Source organism: Geotrypetes seraphini, chromosome 10, assembly GCF_902459505.1.
Source record: "Geotrypetes seraphini chromosome 10, aGeoSer1.1, whole genome shotgun sequence".
Classification (NCBI taxonomy): Eukaryota; Metazoa; Chordata; class Amphibia; order Gymnophiona; family Dermophiidae; genus Geotrypetes; species Geotrypetes seraphini.
In genome coordinates, this window is record NC_047093.1 from 130,196,707 (window position 1) to 130,214,518 (window position 17,812).

The 17,812-nt window shown below is 44.4% G+C and overlaps 1 protein-coding gene across 1 annotated transcript in view; it reads left to right on the top strand.

Moving 5' to 3' along the window:
• The first annotated feature begins 13,868 nt into the window (after positions 1-13,868).
• KIFAP3 (kinesin associated protein 3) overlaps positions 13,869-17,812 on the top strand; it is a 151,070-nt gene continuing 147,126 nt past the window's right edge. The window contains exon 1 of the mRNA XM_033961530.1: positions 13,869-14,164. Coding sequence (XP_033817421.1) covers positions 14,133-14,164 — 32 coding nt within the window. The 5' untranslated portion in view covers positions 13,869-14,132. The remainder of the gene's footprint in view (positions 14,165-17,812) is intronic.

Here is a 17,812-nt window from a genome sequence, read left to right on the forward strand (position 1 = left end):
GCGTGGGCTGAGGACTTGCATTGCCAGTTGACTGCTCAACAGTTACAACGGGTCCTGAAGAACATTCAGAAGGTGTCGCCCAATATTACTTGCTGGGAAATGCAATTGAAAATTGTTCTTAGACTTTACATTCCACCGGAACGTGCAGCCCGGATGGGGATTACTGTGTCGCATTCTTGCCCGAAATGCAATCAGGCTCACGCATCTTTGAGTCACATGTTTTGGGCCTGCCCCGCAATCCAACAGTTTTGGACACATCTTGGCCTATATACCACATCGCTTTGGGGAAGGCGATGGCTTCCGCAACCGAGGGCGTTATTTGGATTTTATAATATAGCCTCGCCCAAACCCGGGGGAATGTCAGCATTTGTCTCCAGAGCCCTTTTGATGGGAAAAAAAAGCCATCCTCACCAACTGGCTCTCCCGTGATCGCCAATCATATGCACAATGGAGATCCCTAATGATAGTGCACTGGAGAGACGCATGGTGGGAGACTTGACTCTTGGCCCGGTTCGCAAATTTTGTCAGGTGTGGGAGCACTTTTGGCAGGACTTCACACCGCGTGCTCGCAGTAGACTTTTGAATCTTTAAGATTTTATTCCCACTCTCAGCTGTTGGACTGGCCATGGATTCTTGGGAAGGGGAGGGGAACTGATTATATTGTTGAAAATGTTATTTCCTGACTGGTACTACTGTTTGTATTTGCTTCTTACTGCTGGAATAATAAAAATCATTTAAACATAAAAAAATATTAGAGTCCCTAATGTTCTCGTAGTCATCATTTCAAACTAAGTACAAATAATAATCTGTCTACAGAGGCAGAACACAGTTCCATTCTTCATTCCTTGATTGTCCGCCCTGCAATTGAAAAATAACATTCTGTTAAAGTGCTGGTGGGTATGTTTATGGACATAATCTGGTCCCTTTTCCCCAGTCAATACTTTGCCATCTCCACCCCATCATATTGCTACCATCTCCTCACTCTCCTCCCCCATGCACACTTCCACATCAGAGCTTCATTTTCAGTTCATAGAAACATAGAAAATGACGGCAGAAAAGGGCTCCCTCTCGCCGCGACCCCAAGCTGCTCCGAGCTGCCTGCCTCCTCCCTCACTGGCGCTCCTCCTCTCTCCGGCATGCCTCGTGCACGCGGCTCTTGCGGCCAGAAGCCCTCCTGCTCTCCTGCTGCGCGCCCTACTCGCCTCCTTTTAAGGAGGAGCCCGGGCGCTGACTGTACCTCTTGACGCGGTGGGGGTGGGCGGAGCACCCTCTCGCTGCGACCTCCCCTGCTGCCTCCTCCCTCATTGGCTCTCCTCTTCTCTCTGGCGTGCCTCGTGCACGCGGCTCTCGCGGCCAGAAGCCCTCCTGCTCTCCTGCTGCGCGCCCGACTCGCCTCCTTTTAAGGAGGAGCCCGGGCGCTGACTGTACCTCTTGACGCGGGGGGGGGGTGGGCGGAGCTCCCTCTCGCTGCGACCTCCCCTGCTGCCTCCTCCCTCATTGGCTCTCCTCCTCTCTCCGGCGTGCCTCGTGCACGCGGCTCTCGCGGCCAGAAGCCCTCCTGCTCTCCTGCTGCGCACCCGACTCGCCTCCTTTTAAGGAGGAGCCCGGGCGCTGACTGTACCTCTTGACGCGGTGGGGGTGGGCGGAGCTCCCTCTCGCTGCGACCTCCCCTGCTGCCTCCTCCCTCATTGGCTCTCCTCCTCTCTCCGGCATGCCTCGTGCACGCGGCTCTCACGGCCAGAAGCCCTCCTGCTCTCCTGCTGCGCACCCGACTCGCCTCCTTTTAAGGAGGAGCCCGGGCGCTGACTGTACCTCTTGACGCGGTGGGGGTGGGCGGAGCTCCCTCTCGCTGCGACCTCCCCTGCTGCCTCCTCCCTCATTGGCTCTCCTCTTCTCTCCGGCGTGCCTCGTGCACGCGGCTCTCGCGGCCAGAAGCCCTCCTGCTCTCACTCATCTTTATCACTGTCACTAACCATTAGGAAGAAATCTGGGCTTATGTGTTTGGGTCCTGTCTCCCCCATCCCCTCCCTTTTCCCTGCACCTGCAAGAACATACTTTCAGCCACTGAATAGAGGATAATTTTCAGCCTAGAAAATCTGTTGCCTCCACTCTATACCCTTTAAGAGATACCAAAGAAATGCAAATATTTTGTGTTGCTATAACCTGTTTTACCCTGTAAGCATTGGAGTGGGTTACTTCAAATATTTTTTTAGGACTGTTTGCGAGGCCAAGGCTGGGACCAGCAAGATGCAGGGCCAAAAAGTACTACAAATTCATATTCGCAACCTGTTTATTTAAGATTTGATCTACCGCTCCTGCCTTTTACTGACCTAAGCGGTTTACAATGTATCAAACTAAAATGAAATTAGGTACTTGAGAAAAACCTCAAACCTAGCCCCAAAATGAGGATGGACGCTTGAAAATAGCTCCTCTAGAACCCTTGATAAAGCCATTATATGGCGAAACGGGTCCCACCATCTGCTCTGTCCAGGGCCCTTCTTGCCAGAGTCGGGTGTGATGTACTGCTCCCCTGTAGTTGGAGTCCTGATTAGAGGTCTGCACGGGAACGGGGATCGCGGGAATCCCGCGGGTCCTGCGGGAAATCCCCCCCCTAACCCAAGGGACTCCCACGGGGACCCTTCTCTGGCAATCCTACCAGGAAACGGAAAAGAATTGGGAAAGCTGGAGACATTGAACAGATATTGCTGCGATGGTTTTCTGAAGCTAGAAGTCGTCAGCTGCCAATCAGTGGGCCTCTGCTGAGGGAGAAAGAAGCACAGCTATCCGAAGAACTGGGTATAGAAGACTTCAAAGCAACAAATGGATGGCTGGAGAGGTGGAAAGTTCGTAACGGCATAAAATTTAAAGAAGCAGCATGGCAAAAAACAAGATGCTGATGAGTTTGGTGCAGGATGCTGATGAGGTTTCGCGTTTCCTTTAGAAACATAGAAACATAGAAATAGACGTCAGATAAGGGCCACGGCCCATCTAGTCTGCCCACCCCAATGACCCTCCCCTACCTTTCTCTGTGAATAGATCCCACGTGTCTATCCCATTTGGCCTTAAAATCAGGTTCTGAGAAATTTTTTTTTTAAAAACCTTTTAATTTCCTTTTTACTTTTTGATACTTTAAAAATTTTTACCCTCCCATTGTACTTACCTTTCATGTTTTCTTTACTATGCTTATTGTAGTTCTCCCAACTTCCCCTATGTATAAGTCTGTAATGTTCGTGAGTTTGTTGTAGTTAATAACTAAGACCCGTTTTAATCAAAATTTTAATAAAACTTGAAAAAACTTGACTGGTAGATATGAACCATGCAACGTTTTCAACACTGATGAGACGGGCCTGAACTGGCGTGCCATCCCTGATGGAACATTGGCTTTCAAACACAGCGAAACTGTTGGCTTCAAGGTGCCAAAGGAACGATTGACATTGCTGCTCAGTTGCAATATGGACGGTAGTGAAAAGCTCGAGCCACTGCCGATTGGCAAGAATCAAAATCCTCGGTGCTTCAAAAACATGAAACGCCTGCCTGTTGAATATGAAAGCAACAAAAAGGCATGGATGATGGCGACACTGTGGATTGAATGCTTGACAATAGGAGACCATCATATTGGAGGAGACAAGACTTCCTGGGACTATCAACCTTATTAACTATCAAACTATCAACTATTTCATTCTCTTCTCTCCTCTATCTCCCATAATAATTAATTCAATACATTCCTGTTAGAATGTTTTCTTTCTTATTTTCTCCTTTTTCTGAACTCTTCACTTCTTTACTAATCTCTAGGCACCTTAGTTAGATTGTGAGCCTTCGGGACAGTGAGGGAATTTCAAAAGTGCCTTTCTTGCTCATAATTTTTAATGTATATTTTCTGTAACCGCTTTGAACCTAACGGATGTAGCGGTATAAAAGAAATAAATTACATTACATTACAAATTACATTACAATATGATGAGAAGGCGTAGGAAACACATTGTAATACTGTGTGATAACTGAGCAGCACACAGCAATGACATATGACTAACCAACCAGGGGCTAATCACCAACTTCAAATGTCATTACAGATCGTTCGTCCTAAGATATGTGATGGCGGTGATGCAAGCATGGAATCCATCCCCCGTCTGCTGAGCTTGCGAGAAAAATGATGGTGCTCGACTCTCTTCACATGGTACTGGAGGCGTGGAGTCGAGTCTCGTCATCCACGATTTCAAATTGCTATCAACGGGCGAGCTTCATTCACGCAGCTGATGAGACAACTGAAGCTGACACTTCGTCCACTGAACTCCCAGTTGGACTCTCGCCACAAGAGTTTGAGCTGGATGTCGCCGTTGACAACGATGTGCCCTCATCATCTGACAGCACTAATTCCGATATCTGTACAGTCATAAAGGACACTGCAGACAACCAAGAGGACAGAGATACTGCTGCTGTCATCACGACTAATGAACCACCTGCAGAGATTGTTTCGTTCCCGGATGCGCTGAAGTCCCTACACACGCTGCGTTGTTATCTGGAGATAAATGGCTGTCACGACTATGGACAGTTTTATAGCATCAGTAGTCAGATACACAGCCTGTATCGTGCAATCTGCTTGTAGAAAACAATGACTGATTATTTCAGAAGAATGTTGGTTTTTCATGACTAAAAAGTGGTACTCCAATTATGCGCACATCGCGGTCCGGTCCGGTGGCCTTGCACTTAAAAGGAGTCAACTGAATACACTTGGGTCCAAATGCACAAAGCTCCGGCACTACGGTAAAAATACCGCGGTGAGTGATTTTTTTTTTCTGGCGATGCTCAGCACAAAAGCATGCAAATTATACACATACTTTGCATTTGGAGCATCACTGGTAAAAGGGGGAGGAGAGAGAATCTGTGCCAGGTGCTTGCTCAGAAGAGCAATTGCAAGGCACTGCTCCTCCCTCCTTCAGTGCACCTTCAGTGCACCCCCCCCCCCAAAAAAAAAATAAAAAAAGCTGCAGCCCCTGCTCTCCTGCCAGCTCAGCGGCAGGGGATTCCCCAAAGCTGGCTTCGGGGCTTCCCCTATTGCTCAACTCTTTCAGGCTTTCCCTGCTGGATCAGCTGCCAAGCTGAGCTAGCAGGGAAAGCCCTGAAGTCTGCCGGCTCAGCTGTTTGGGGATCCCCCTGAGCCAGCAGGGAGAGGAGGGGCTGCCCGAGTCCCCCTCCCACCAATCTCCCCCCCTCAAGCCACAAGAACACCCCCTGCCAATCCCCTCCATCCCCCCCCCAAAAAAAAAACTTGTGGTCTAGGGGGCTGGGTTGGGTCAGACACCCTCAGTTCCAAGACCCTCCCATACCCTTGACAACCTCCCCATACCTTTTGCAGAAAGTTTGGCAGGAGGGATGCCCACCTCTTCAAAAAGTTGGCCTTCCCTTTTCCGGTGCATCCTGGGATGCACTAGGAGAGGCGCTCTCCTTTTTTTTTCCTACACTATACTGAAATATTGTAGTTCTGCTTTTCTTTTTAACCTTTCATTTCTCTCCCTACCCCTCTCTACCACCTATAGACACGTTGATCTATACCACATAGATGCATGTGGGAGGTGGTATATCAAGCTTAAAATAAATTTGAAACCTAATACTTCTATCTCACCCTTAGTCTAAGGATTAGAATGCAGACAGAAAAAAAAGAAGCGGGTAGCGAATAGTATAAGGAGTAAAAAACAAAAAAATAGGATGGAGGGAAGAGGAAAGGAACAGATCACAATAGTGGAGAGAGAAAGGATAATATAAATAAACAGCACATGAGAAAAAAGGCTGGGAAACCTTATTTTTAGACCAAGAATTTGTATTCACTAATGCATATCAGATGCTTTGTGGGATTTGTGAGCCTGAACTGTAAAAAGATTATTTTCAGATTGCAAAAACATGGGCTTTTTATAGGGTAGATGCAACCAAATATGTTTTTATTTTCTTGGAATGTCCCCCCACCTCTCTGCTCTTTCCTGATTTCTCCCGGGCATTCGTGGTACTTGATTCCTTTTGATGTATTCACATAGCCCCAAGGAGACTGCAATATTGCCAACTAAACCAGTGGTATCAAATCTGTCCTGGGAGACTCCCAACCAGTGGGTTTTCAAGATATCCCTAATGAATATGCATGAGTGAGATTTGCCTCTAAAGTAGGTGGTAGACATGCAAATTTTGCTCATGCATATTCATTAGAGGTATCTTGAAAATACGACTGGCTGGGGGTCCCCCCCAGCACAGGTTTAAGAACCACTGACCTAAACTCTTTACTATCATGATACACGTGGCACAATTCAGATTTTTCAAAACCCAGAACAGAGTGCAAAGCTAAAAACCCTAGGCTACATGAATACAAGAGTTAGAATTATATCAGTTATAGCATGAATGAGATTGGGCGACTGGGCATCAGAATGGCAGATGATGTTTAACGTGAGCAAGTGGAAAGTGATATATGTGGGAAAGAGGAATCCAAACCAAAGCTACATGATGCATGGTTCCATGTTGGGAGCCACTGCCCAGGAAAAGGATCTAGGCGTCATCATAGAGGATACGTTGAAACCCTCAGCTCAATGTAGAGAATGACCCAGGAACGAAATTCAATTTCCCTATTGCGTCCCCGTGAGTTTTGTCACTGTCCCTCTCCTATTCCCATAAGCTCTGCCTTAACAGCAACAAGCCTCAAACACTTAAGATTTTAAAATATTTGAGGTTTCTGCAGATGAGGATGCAGCTTGCAGGAACGAGACAGGAAAATGAGTTCCTACCGGGCAAAATTTGTCCCTGTGTCATTCTCTAGCTCAATATGCTGCAGCTAAGAAAGCAAATAGAATGCTAGGAATTAACAGGAAAGGAATAGAAAACAAAGATGAAAATGTGATAATGCCCTTGTATTGCTCTATGGAACGGCCACACCTCGAATACTATGTGCAATTCTGCTTGCTGTATCTAAAAAAAAAAAATATATAGCGGAATTAGAAAAGGTACAGAGAAGGTCAATGAAAGTTATAAAACAGATAGGATGACTTCCCTATGAGGAAAGGCTAAAGCAGTTAGGGCTCTTCAGCTTGGAAAAAAGATGGTTCAGGGGTGATATGATAGATGTAGTAGATTTAAAACAAACCGGAGAAAATATTTATTCAAATGTGCAATTAAACTCTGGAATTTGTTGCTGGAGAATGTTGTGAAATAAGTTAGCTCGGCAGGGTTTAAAAAAGGTTTGGCTAATTTCCTAAAAAAGAAGTCCATGGACCATTATTGAGATGGCTTGGGGAAAGCTACTGCTTATTCCTAGGAAACCCAGTTTTACTACTTAGGATCTAGCTAGGTACTTGGGACCTAGGTTGGCCACTGTTGGAAAAAAGACACTGGGCTTGATGGACCTTCAGTCTGTCCCAGTATGGCAATTGAAGCTGTCAACACTGATAGAACAATCTTATACAATGTTGATAGTATCTCTCATTGCCACCGAGACTGGTGCAATCTAATTCCATTTGAATTTCAAGAACATTAATTAATTAATTAATTAATAGGGCTTCATCAATGACCTCACTGTCATTGTAAGAAAGACTGAAAGAATATCGGAATAGCTACATAATGTTTGGGAAAAAATGGGACTTCCCAGCATTTTTTCAAAACAACCCAAAAATGTCCTCCTGCAGCAGAAACTTCTGCCTGAAATTCGAAACATTTATAATACTACTAGCTGATGCCCCGGCGTTGCACGGGTATTTAATTATAGCAATAACACTGTAAATGGATTCAAATAAAGATACTTTATAGTGGTGAATGAAAATATTTTTTTACAGCTTAATAAAAAGTACAATATTCAAATTATAAAGTGAAATATTTGACAAAATGAATACAATACAACTAACGCAAAACGTGATTATAAACAACAATTTTAGTTTCACCTCCTGGAGCAAGAACATATAAATTCTTGGGTGAACCCACCCTTGAGCAAGCAACATAGAGTTGTGGGCCGCGAGACCCCCAGAACATATCACCCCAGGTAGTGAGGGATCTGCATACCAAGTTTCGTTCAAATCGGTCAAGCCGTTTTTGAATTACTGTGAGAATGGCAGCGTTTTACATTTTTTCCATTGACATGAATGGGTGAAATCTGATTTTCTGTTTGTAGCTCCGCCCACGTGTGCAGGTGGGCCGCGAGACCCCCAGAACATATCATCCCAGGTAGTGAGGGATCTGCATACCAAGTTTCGTTCAAATCGGTCAAGCCGTTTTTGCGTGATCGCAGCACATACACACACACATACATACACACATACATACCTCCGATTTTATATATATAGATTTTTCTACAGGATGGAGCTTCATCACATCAAGCTTGCATAACAGTTGAGCTCTTAAGTAATGAAACACCAAAATTAATTGAGCCAACAGTCCAGTGGTGTCAAAGTCTTCATGTGTCAAGCCTATTATACTAATGAATTTTCAAAGGTCATAGAAACATAGAAAGATGACAGCAAAAAAAGGGCCACGGCCCATCCAGTCTGCCCACCCTAATGACCCACCCCCTAACTACGCCCATGAAGTGATCCCACATGCCAATCCCATCTTTTCTTAAAGTCTGGCACGCTGCTGGCCTCAATTACCTGTTGCAGAAGATTATTCCAGCGATCTCCAGAAAGGAGTACCTAAATGGGCCGCCACGTGAGGGAGCACCGGACTAGATGGACCTCGGTCTGATCCGGTGAAGGCATTTCTTATGTTCTTATGATCAACCAGCCTTTCGGTGAAGAAATATTTTCTGGTGTCGCCATGGAATTTCCCTCCCCTGATTCTCAACGGATGCCCTCTGATTGCCGTGGGTCCTTTAAGAAAAAAGAGATCTTCTTCTGCTTTGATACGGCCCGTGACATATTTGAATGTCTCGATCATGTCTCCTCTCTCTCTGTGTTCCTCAAGTGAGTATAGCAAATATATTGAAATTATGTAAGGATTTCCATTTTTTTCCAGACACTGTGTAGTTTAACAACATAATGCAAGAAACAGAAGCATATGTTTGAAGTAGTTACCCTCACAGCTGAGGAAGTGATGGGCTTCTCACTAAAGGAACAAAAGGTTAGAAGTCAAGAGAGCTTCTCCCCAAGAGCAGCACACACACACACAAAAAACGCATAGTCACTTGCCTGGGAACTCAACAATAGTCTAGGACAAAATAGGGTATCGACCAAAGAACACAAGAAATGACTTAAATGCCAAGATGGCCAGAAGACTAGTGGTTTTGGAGCACGATACACATAGGGTTAATTTGTTTCTTTAAGAATATCAACATTACCAGGTGAGATGATACTGTATATACTCAAATATAAAAGTCGATCCGATATAAGACGAGGTACCCTTTTTCCCCCCCAAAAAAGGAAGAAAAAAGGTTGACTCGAATATAAGTTGGGGGTGGAGTGGTGGCAGATAATATTCATGTACTCTGCCAGAATCTGTGCCCTGCCCCTCCCTCCCCTGCCAGGCTCTCCACCCTGTCCCCCCATGGATGTTGTGCAGTACAACTGAATGAATAGTTAGCCGAGAAGATCATCAAAACGGATCTGCACATCTTACAAAAACACTGTATATTATACTTTATATAACCATCAAGTGTGCTAAAGCCAAGTGGCTAGACTCTTGAAAAAGGAACTTAGGGCTGAAACACTGGCCACATTGAGTCCAGACCCAATAAAGAATCCATTTGATGACATATTCCTGGTTGGTGGCTTCTCTTCCTCACAACTTGTGATTGGAGTAAAGCAAGTCATATCAGTGAACGGTTGGAGGTCACTTATTAAGCACTTGGAGTTAGAGACCGCTGAAGTAATGATTTCACTTTTAGCAGCAGTAGCTTTTTCTAATGGCATAGAAATAATATTCTCTTCCTTTGGACTCATTAATTCCAAACTAAGAAATTGTTTGGGACCCAATAATAGAGGAAGGCTTGTTTTTCTTTATCAGATTATGAACAAACAAGAAGATGAGCTACAGAAAACAGTATTAAGTTTCTCATGGGTGGATATTTTGTTTAACCACATCAGTTAGCATGGATGCTTAAGCAAATACAAACATACATATGCTATAATGTTACTGGTTTGGTTAAATAAAACTATTTGTTATTAAGGTAATGATTATTTTTCTTTCAATAAAGTTCAAATAATTCTTAACAAAATAAATCATTTTCATTATTGAATAAGGGAGGGGATATTGGTTTATAATATGAGGACCAATTGTGCGGATCGCCGGATTAGATGGACCTTGGTCTGATCCGGTGAAGGCGTTTCTTATGTTCTTATGTAAGATTTCGAGTGTATTTGAAAGTTAAATTGATAAATGCAATTATTGTACTTATTTTAAGATGTGAAATGACTAAAGATTCTATTAAAAAAATAAATAAATAAATAAAGTTCAGCAGAAAAGTTGTCCACGTATGAATGATTGTCCTATTAAACTGAAGATAGTTCACTTTGCAATCATTTCATATTATATATTGCATTTCTGATAGTATAACCAAATCAGTAAATTTTTATATAATTAAAACTAATCTGAAAATAAACCAAAACCTTCATCTGCTTGTAAATATTTATCCCAGCATGAATGAGTCTTTCTGTAGAAAACCACAATTTAAATCAAGCCTAACTAGTGATTTAAATTAATTTGATTTAAAGCAAATGCAGTGACATCGTTGGAGGCAGGTGTGGCAGATAATATACACTGTGTTATTGCTACCCATTTGGTGGTGATGGCATGCTGTCCAATTATTACATTTTCCAGCAATGGCACTGCCTAGCTTGCAAATGTTCAGCCTCTTGCAGATAGCCTGGAGACATCTGATAATCATAGATCCCTGCTGTTGTGCAGGCGGCAGAGCTATCCAGCTGCAGGAGAAAGACTAACAATGGGAAGAGAATTTTAGACTTAGTGCATACCTTTCAGTGGTAGTTCAAGATGAGCAACAGTTATATAGTAGGCATTGTCCTGTACCCAGCCATAAATTTTGTAGCATCTCTTTTGAGATGTCCCTGAGCCTGGAGTCAACCTGGCAGGAATCCCCTCAGGCAGGATCTATTGGTCTCCAAATACTTGACGCCGCCACCTGAGGAAGAAAGCTATTAGTGGGAAGGATTTCTCTTCCTTTCCTTCAGGAAAAATCCAAGAGGTAGGCTGACAATATATATAAGCTTACTGACTGTATGCAGCTGTTAAGTTTACACAATTAAACCAGGACTTCTTAACGGGTGGTGCTCGCACCAAGAGGTCAACCAGGGTCTTGAAATCTGAACCAATATAAAGAATGTTCTAGACAGAGTAAAAGGCAGTTAAGTGCTAGCAGTCAGTAGTGATAGTGGTTAACAGTGACCAATGTAACTATAGAAGTAGTCACTAGTGGATTTGTGGTTTAAGAAGGAGCTGTGAAGGGGTGTGGGAACCAAAAAAAGTTAAGAACCCCTAAATTAAGAACATAAGAGTTGCCATACTGGATCAGATTGAAGGTCCATCGAGTTAAGTATCCTGTTTCCAACAGTGGCCAACCAACATCACAAGTAACTGGCAAGATCCCAAGAAATAAAACATATTTTATGCTGTTTATCCTAGGAATAAGCAGTGGATTTCCCAAAGTCCATCTTAATAATGGCTTATGAACTTCTCTTTTAGGAAGTTATTCAAACCATTTTTAAACCCTGCTAAGCTGAACTAATCAATGGTTTTCATCAATAGACCTCTAATTTTTAATAACCCAACATTTTATGAATTCACCTCGGTTTTTCTAGCTTGGAGAGACCCTTCCCAGCTGAAAGGCAAAAAAAATCACAGAGGAAGAGTTGCAAAATCTCACTTGTCTTTCTTTGTCCTATATTAACTCTGAAACCAGATACTATCCTAAAACTTCTGACTACGGTGATGAATTTGGCTTTGTCCTTAAATATATACCTGCCACAATACGTTTATTCTAACCCATCAGTTTTAAGCCATACCATTATTCACGGATATTAAAAAATAATGGCAAATAATAATGGCATGTGATCCTTTTCCCCCCAACAATGCAGGCCAGAATGTGGTCATGTTATCTCGCCCGTTACAATTCCCTCTAGTGTGGGTTCAACAACTCCCTAGTTATCCACTGATATACCACTGATTATATCAGTGGTCTCAAACTCAAACCCTTTGCAGGGCCACAGTTTGGATTTGTAGGTACTTGGAGGGCCTCAGAAAAAAAATAGTTAATGTCTTATTAAAGAAATGACAATTTTGCATGAGGTAAAACTCTTTATAGTGTATAAATCTTTCCTTTTGGCTAAGTCTTAATAATAATATTGTCATTTATAGCTAAAGAAACATATGATCAAGAAACTGTTTTATTTTACTTTTGTGATTATGATAAACATACCCAGGGCCTCAAAATAGTATTTGGCGGGTCACGAGTTTGAGATCACTGACTTATATCTTCTGCTTTCTTAGGTAGTTAACTCCAGCCTTCGCCTCAATAATTTACTCTAGAGCAGGGGTGTCAAAGTCCCTCCTCGAGGGCCGCAATCCAGTCAGGTTTTCCCCAATGAATATGTTTGAGATCTATTTGCATGCACTGCTTTCATTGTATGCTAATAGATCTTATGCATATTCATTGGGGAAATTACATTACATTACATTACAGATTTCTATTCCGCCATTACCTTTCGGTTCAAAGCGGATTACAAAAAGAGTTATGGAAGAAGGGTTACAAAGTTAGATCAGAGATCGTTTCCAAGAGAGGGATAAGAAGGATCAGGGGTTGAGGAGGGGATGGTAAGAAGGGGGGTATTCATGGTATTAAGCCTTATTAAAGGGATTTCTTGAAAGTATAGTTTTTATTTCCTTTCTGAACATCTTGTAGTCTGGGGTTGTTACCAATAGGTTGGAGATTTGGTTATCTATTTTTGCTGCTTGAATGGGTAGTAGGCCGTCGTAGTGTTTTCCGTTTTACTTCTTTGATTGGGGGGTAAGTGAATGGGGTGTGTGTTTTTCTATGCCTGGTAGAGGTAGTTTGGAAGAGACGGTCGTTTAGGTACATTGGACTGTCTCCATTTATAGTTTTAAATAGTGTACAGTAGAATTTAAATTGTATTCTTTCCTGGATTGGAAGCCAATGTGAGTTGATGAAAGCCTCAGTAATGTTTCAGTGAGTAGACGAGTCTCAGAGCTGTATTCTGAATTGTCTGTAGTTGTTTAATCATTATTGCAGGGCAGGGGAGGTAGAGGATGTTGCAGTAGTCTAGGATACTTAGGATTAGGAGCTGAAATTGTGTTTTTTCGAAGAATTTTTGGACTGGATGCGGCCCTCGAGGAGGGACTTTGACACCCTTGCAGGGGTCTCAAAGTCCCTCCTTGAGGGCCGCAATCCAGTCGGGTTTTCAGGATTTCCCCAATGAATATGCATGAGATCTATTTGCATGCACTGCTTTCAATGCATATTCATTGGGGAAATCCTGAAAACCCGACTGGATTGCGGCCCTCATGGAGGGACTTTGACACCCCTGCTCTAGAGGCAATAATCTCCCTTCTCCTCAAATTTCTGTGGGCCAATGGTAGGTGATTTACCCCCAAATCAACAAAGAGTACTGAAGTAAAACCCTGATCCCCGCTTTAAACTACTCCTCAAACCACCCTCCTTCCTTCAAAACAACTGTAAGCTGAAGAACAGACGTTAGCATCTGTTTTGCTGTTGCTATTAACAACTTTCCCGCCAGCCCCTCGCGCCTCATCCCTGCGCGGCGTCAACCCGCTCTCGCTTGCTGTTGTGCGCAAGCGCCGGCCCTCTCCCTCCCCCCCCCCCCCCCCACGCCGCGGCGGAATTATTTCACGCCGCCGACGTCGACCCTCGCTCCGCCCCCTTTCCCCCACAAGCTTTGCCGCGGCCGTGAACTCATCACCAAAGATGCGCGAGCGCGCGCGCGTGTTCCGGCCGGCACCGCAGGCACGAGCGCGCTCCGGACACGCCCCCCCGAGCTCCTACGCGGAGAGAGCGGCGCTAGCGGAAGCGCGGTGCAGTGTGGGAGGAGCCCGGGCTCTCCCGGGTAACCGCGAGTTTGTTGCCGGCGGAGCGGTGTTTTAGACGCTTTACCCTCCCCCCCCCCGCGCAATAAATAACGCACAGAATGCAGACGGAGGATGCCCGCTATTTAAAGAGGTAATGTCGTGACAGGATATGTAGGACTTGTGTCATGAATAGTGCGTTTTGTTATGTTCAGTTAATTGAAAATCAATAAAGCTTTATTTAAAAAAAAAAAAAAAAGAGGGCTGGGATACCTATGGAGGACCAGAGGGGACATAATAGATAAGTTTGATGGATAGGACAGTGGTTCCCAACCCTGTCCTGGAGGAACACCAGGCCAATTGGGTTTTCAGGCTAGCCCTAATGAATATGCATGAAGCAAATTTGCAGGCCTATCACTTCCATCATATGCAAATGTCTCTCATGCATATTCATTAGGGCTAGCCTGAAAACCCGATTGGCCTGGTGTTCCTCCAGGACAGGGTTGGGAATCACTGCTGTATATGACAGGGGTAGGGAACTCCGGTCCTCGAGGGCCGGAATCCAGTTGGGTTTTCAGGATTTCCCCAATGAATAGGCATTGAAAGCAGTGTATGTAAATAGATCTCATGCATATTCATTGGGGAAATCCTGAAAACCCAACTGGATTCCAGCCCTCAAGGACCGGAGTTGCCCACCCCTGTCTTAGAATCTAACAAGCTCATTTCATAGGTCTGCTCACTCAAGAAGAGGACTAGAAGACTGATTGGCTGAGTGCATGCAACCTGATGGCGCAAAGATTTTTCACCTGATCAAATGTGATTCAGATCCAGCTCAGTTGCTAAGTTTATTAAAGCATTATTGTGAACAGCCTCCGTTGAAGGACATGTCCTGTATATCAGTGGTTCCCAACCCTGTCCTGGAGGAACACCAGGCCAATTGGGTTTTCAGGCTAGCCCTAATGAATATGCATGAAGCCAATTTGCAGGCCTATCACTTCCATCATATGCAAATGTCTCTCATGCATATTCATTAGGGCTAGCCTGAAAACCCGATTGGCCTGGTGTTCCTCCAGGACAGGGTTGGGAATCACTGGGATAGGAGACAGGGGTGGGGTGAGGTAGGATGAGGCTGGGAGGGAGAAAGGGGGGGGGTGAAGATGGGAGAGCGGGAAGGCAAATGTTGGGTGTAGCGAGGGGAAGGGAGTGAGACATGTATGCCTCCTTTTTGGAGTTATACAACCGCACTCAAAGGGGTTTACATCCGGGGGGGGGGGGTTCGTCTCAAAGTCCCTCCTCGAGGGCCGCAATCCAGTCGGGTTTTTGGGATTTTTCTCAATAAATATGCATGAGGAAGGGAAATCCCGAAAATCCGACTGGATTGCGGCCCTCGAGGACTGGAGTTGCCCACCCCTGCTCTAGATCCAACCAAGATGAAGAGCCTAGATCAGGGGTCCCAAAAGTCCATCCTTGAGGGACGAATCCAGTCGGGTTTTCAGGATTTCCCCAATGAAATATGCATTGAAAGCAGCGCATGCACATAGATCTCATGCATATTCATTGGGGAAATCCTGAAAACCCGACTGGATTCCGACCATCAAGGAGAGACTTTGAGATCCCTGGTATACAACCACACAAAGCGGTTTACAGCAGGGGTCTCAAAGTCCCTCCTCGAGGGCCGCAATCCAGTCGGGTTTTTGGGATTTCCCCAATGAATATGCATGAGATCTATGTGCATGCGCTGCTTTCAATGCATATTTCATTGAATGGTTGCCGTGGGATCCCGTCGTAGTCTCGAGAGACTACGGGAACTCACACCAGTCATTTCCTATTGGCGATCTGCACGGGGCAGGAGCGTAGGAAGTTTGCTCTTGCCCTGTAAGCCCGCTAGACCACCAGGTGAGTCGGGGGTGGGTCAGAGCCGGACGAGAAGTTATTCGCGGTTTTTCACACTTCGAGGTCTGGCTCTGCCCCTAACCCCCGCGAATACCGAAGGAGAAGTGTATGAGGTGAATGAGATAGGGATGATGTGGATGAGATAGAGTAGACGTTCTCAACCTAATCCTCTGGACACACACGTAGGGTGCCGTGTTTTATAGGACGTCTAAGTCTGATTTTGGATGTCTCCCGCAAGATGTCCAAAACTTGGGGTGGCAAAAGGACCATTTTTGAAATTGCAAGACATTCAACGTTTTCTTTTTCAAAAATGACCAGTCTGGATGTCCTAGCCCTTAAAACATCTGTCTTTTGGGGGCCATTTAAAAAAAAAATCAACAAGCCCATTTGGGTGTGGGAGGAGCCAGCATTTTAATGGACTAGCTATACAGACATGCCTACAGAGCAGTGGAGTACCTTAGGTGGGCACTGCTGTGAGCTTCACATTAAGGGTGCCAGGTACACAGGTTACCATAACCCCCTTATAGTGTATGGTGAGCCCTCCAAAACTTCCCCAAAACCTACTATACCCATCTTTCTACCACCCTAATAGCCCTTATGGCTGCAAGTGTCATCTGTATGGCAGTACAGTAAGGTTTTGGTGGGCTCACAACTTCCACCATAAATGTATTGAGTAGAGTGCGATATGGTCCTGGATCTCCCTCTCTATGGTTCAATACACTGCCCACCAGACTAATACAGACACCTGCTTGCTCCTCTACTAGGATGTCCCATAATATCTGCAATTGTACTGTTTCTTTCACATCTGGGGTGGGAAGGGGTCAACAGGTCTACCTCTGGATGTCTAAATGGATTCCCGGTTGTCTTGGAAAATGTTTGATTATCCTTGCAAAATGTCCACTTGCAAGACCACCCAAATGCTGCCAAATATACACTCCTAACACAGGCCTTTAACATTTAGATGTCCTGGAAGGTAAATGACCTGCAAGATGTCTAAAAACTTAGTTTCAAAAATCGGCACTTGGCCATTTTGATGATTAAAACATCCAAGTGTTGGTTTATGCCATTTTTGGGACATTTTTATTTTTTGAAAACAAGACCCCTAGCCAGTCACGTTTTCAGGATACTCACTGTGATTATGCATGAGGATGATTTCCATGTCCTACCTCCACTGTATGCAAATCTATCTCATACATATGTATTATGGGTACCCTGAAAACCTGACCAGTGGTGTCTCCTGTGGACTGAGTTGAGAACCTCTGAGAGAGAGGAATATGTGTATGGATGGGAGTATAAGGTGGCTGGGATAGAGGAACTGGAGAGCTGATGGGAGAGAGAAGGATGAGATAGATGGGATGAAGAAAACAGAATAACAAATGGGGAAAGAGATTGGAAGGTGGGGGGTCAGAGGAGAAGGGAGGCAATGTGATGTATTGGATGGGTGAGATGAGCTGGATATGAATAGACGAGCAGTGACCAATGTAGTGTTGGTGAGGCTGGTGAGAGAGAGAATTTTATCTATCCCTGCTCATTTTACCACCTTTGTCAGTTTTTCCTATGTCACCTTTTGTCTGTGGGACAAAATCTAAACCAGTTTTGTCTCACTGTTGACGTTACTTGTAAACAGGATATTAATTCCCTTCCCCATTAGGCTTCTCGATCTATCGGTGGAAAAGGCCAGCTTGTGTCTTGGGCCTTATTTTTGATCTCAGCAAATGTTGGTTACCTCTATAGATGTGGCAGCATATACACGTATGGATTTCTGCAACAGTTTGTAACAATTTATGAAAATAAATCACATAGTTTGAACAAAAAACTATCTCAAGGATTAGGCAAAGCATTCATAATAACCAGTCAGCCAAAATAGAAGAAAATCCCAACACATCAGTGAGTCTTTTTGTTGGGATTT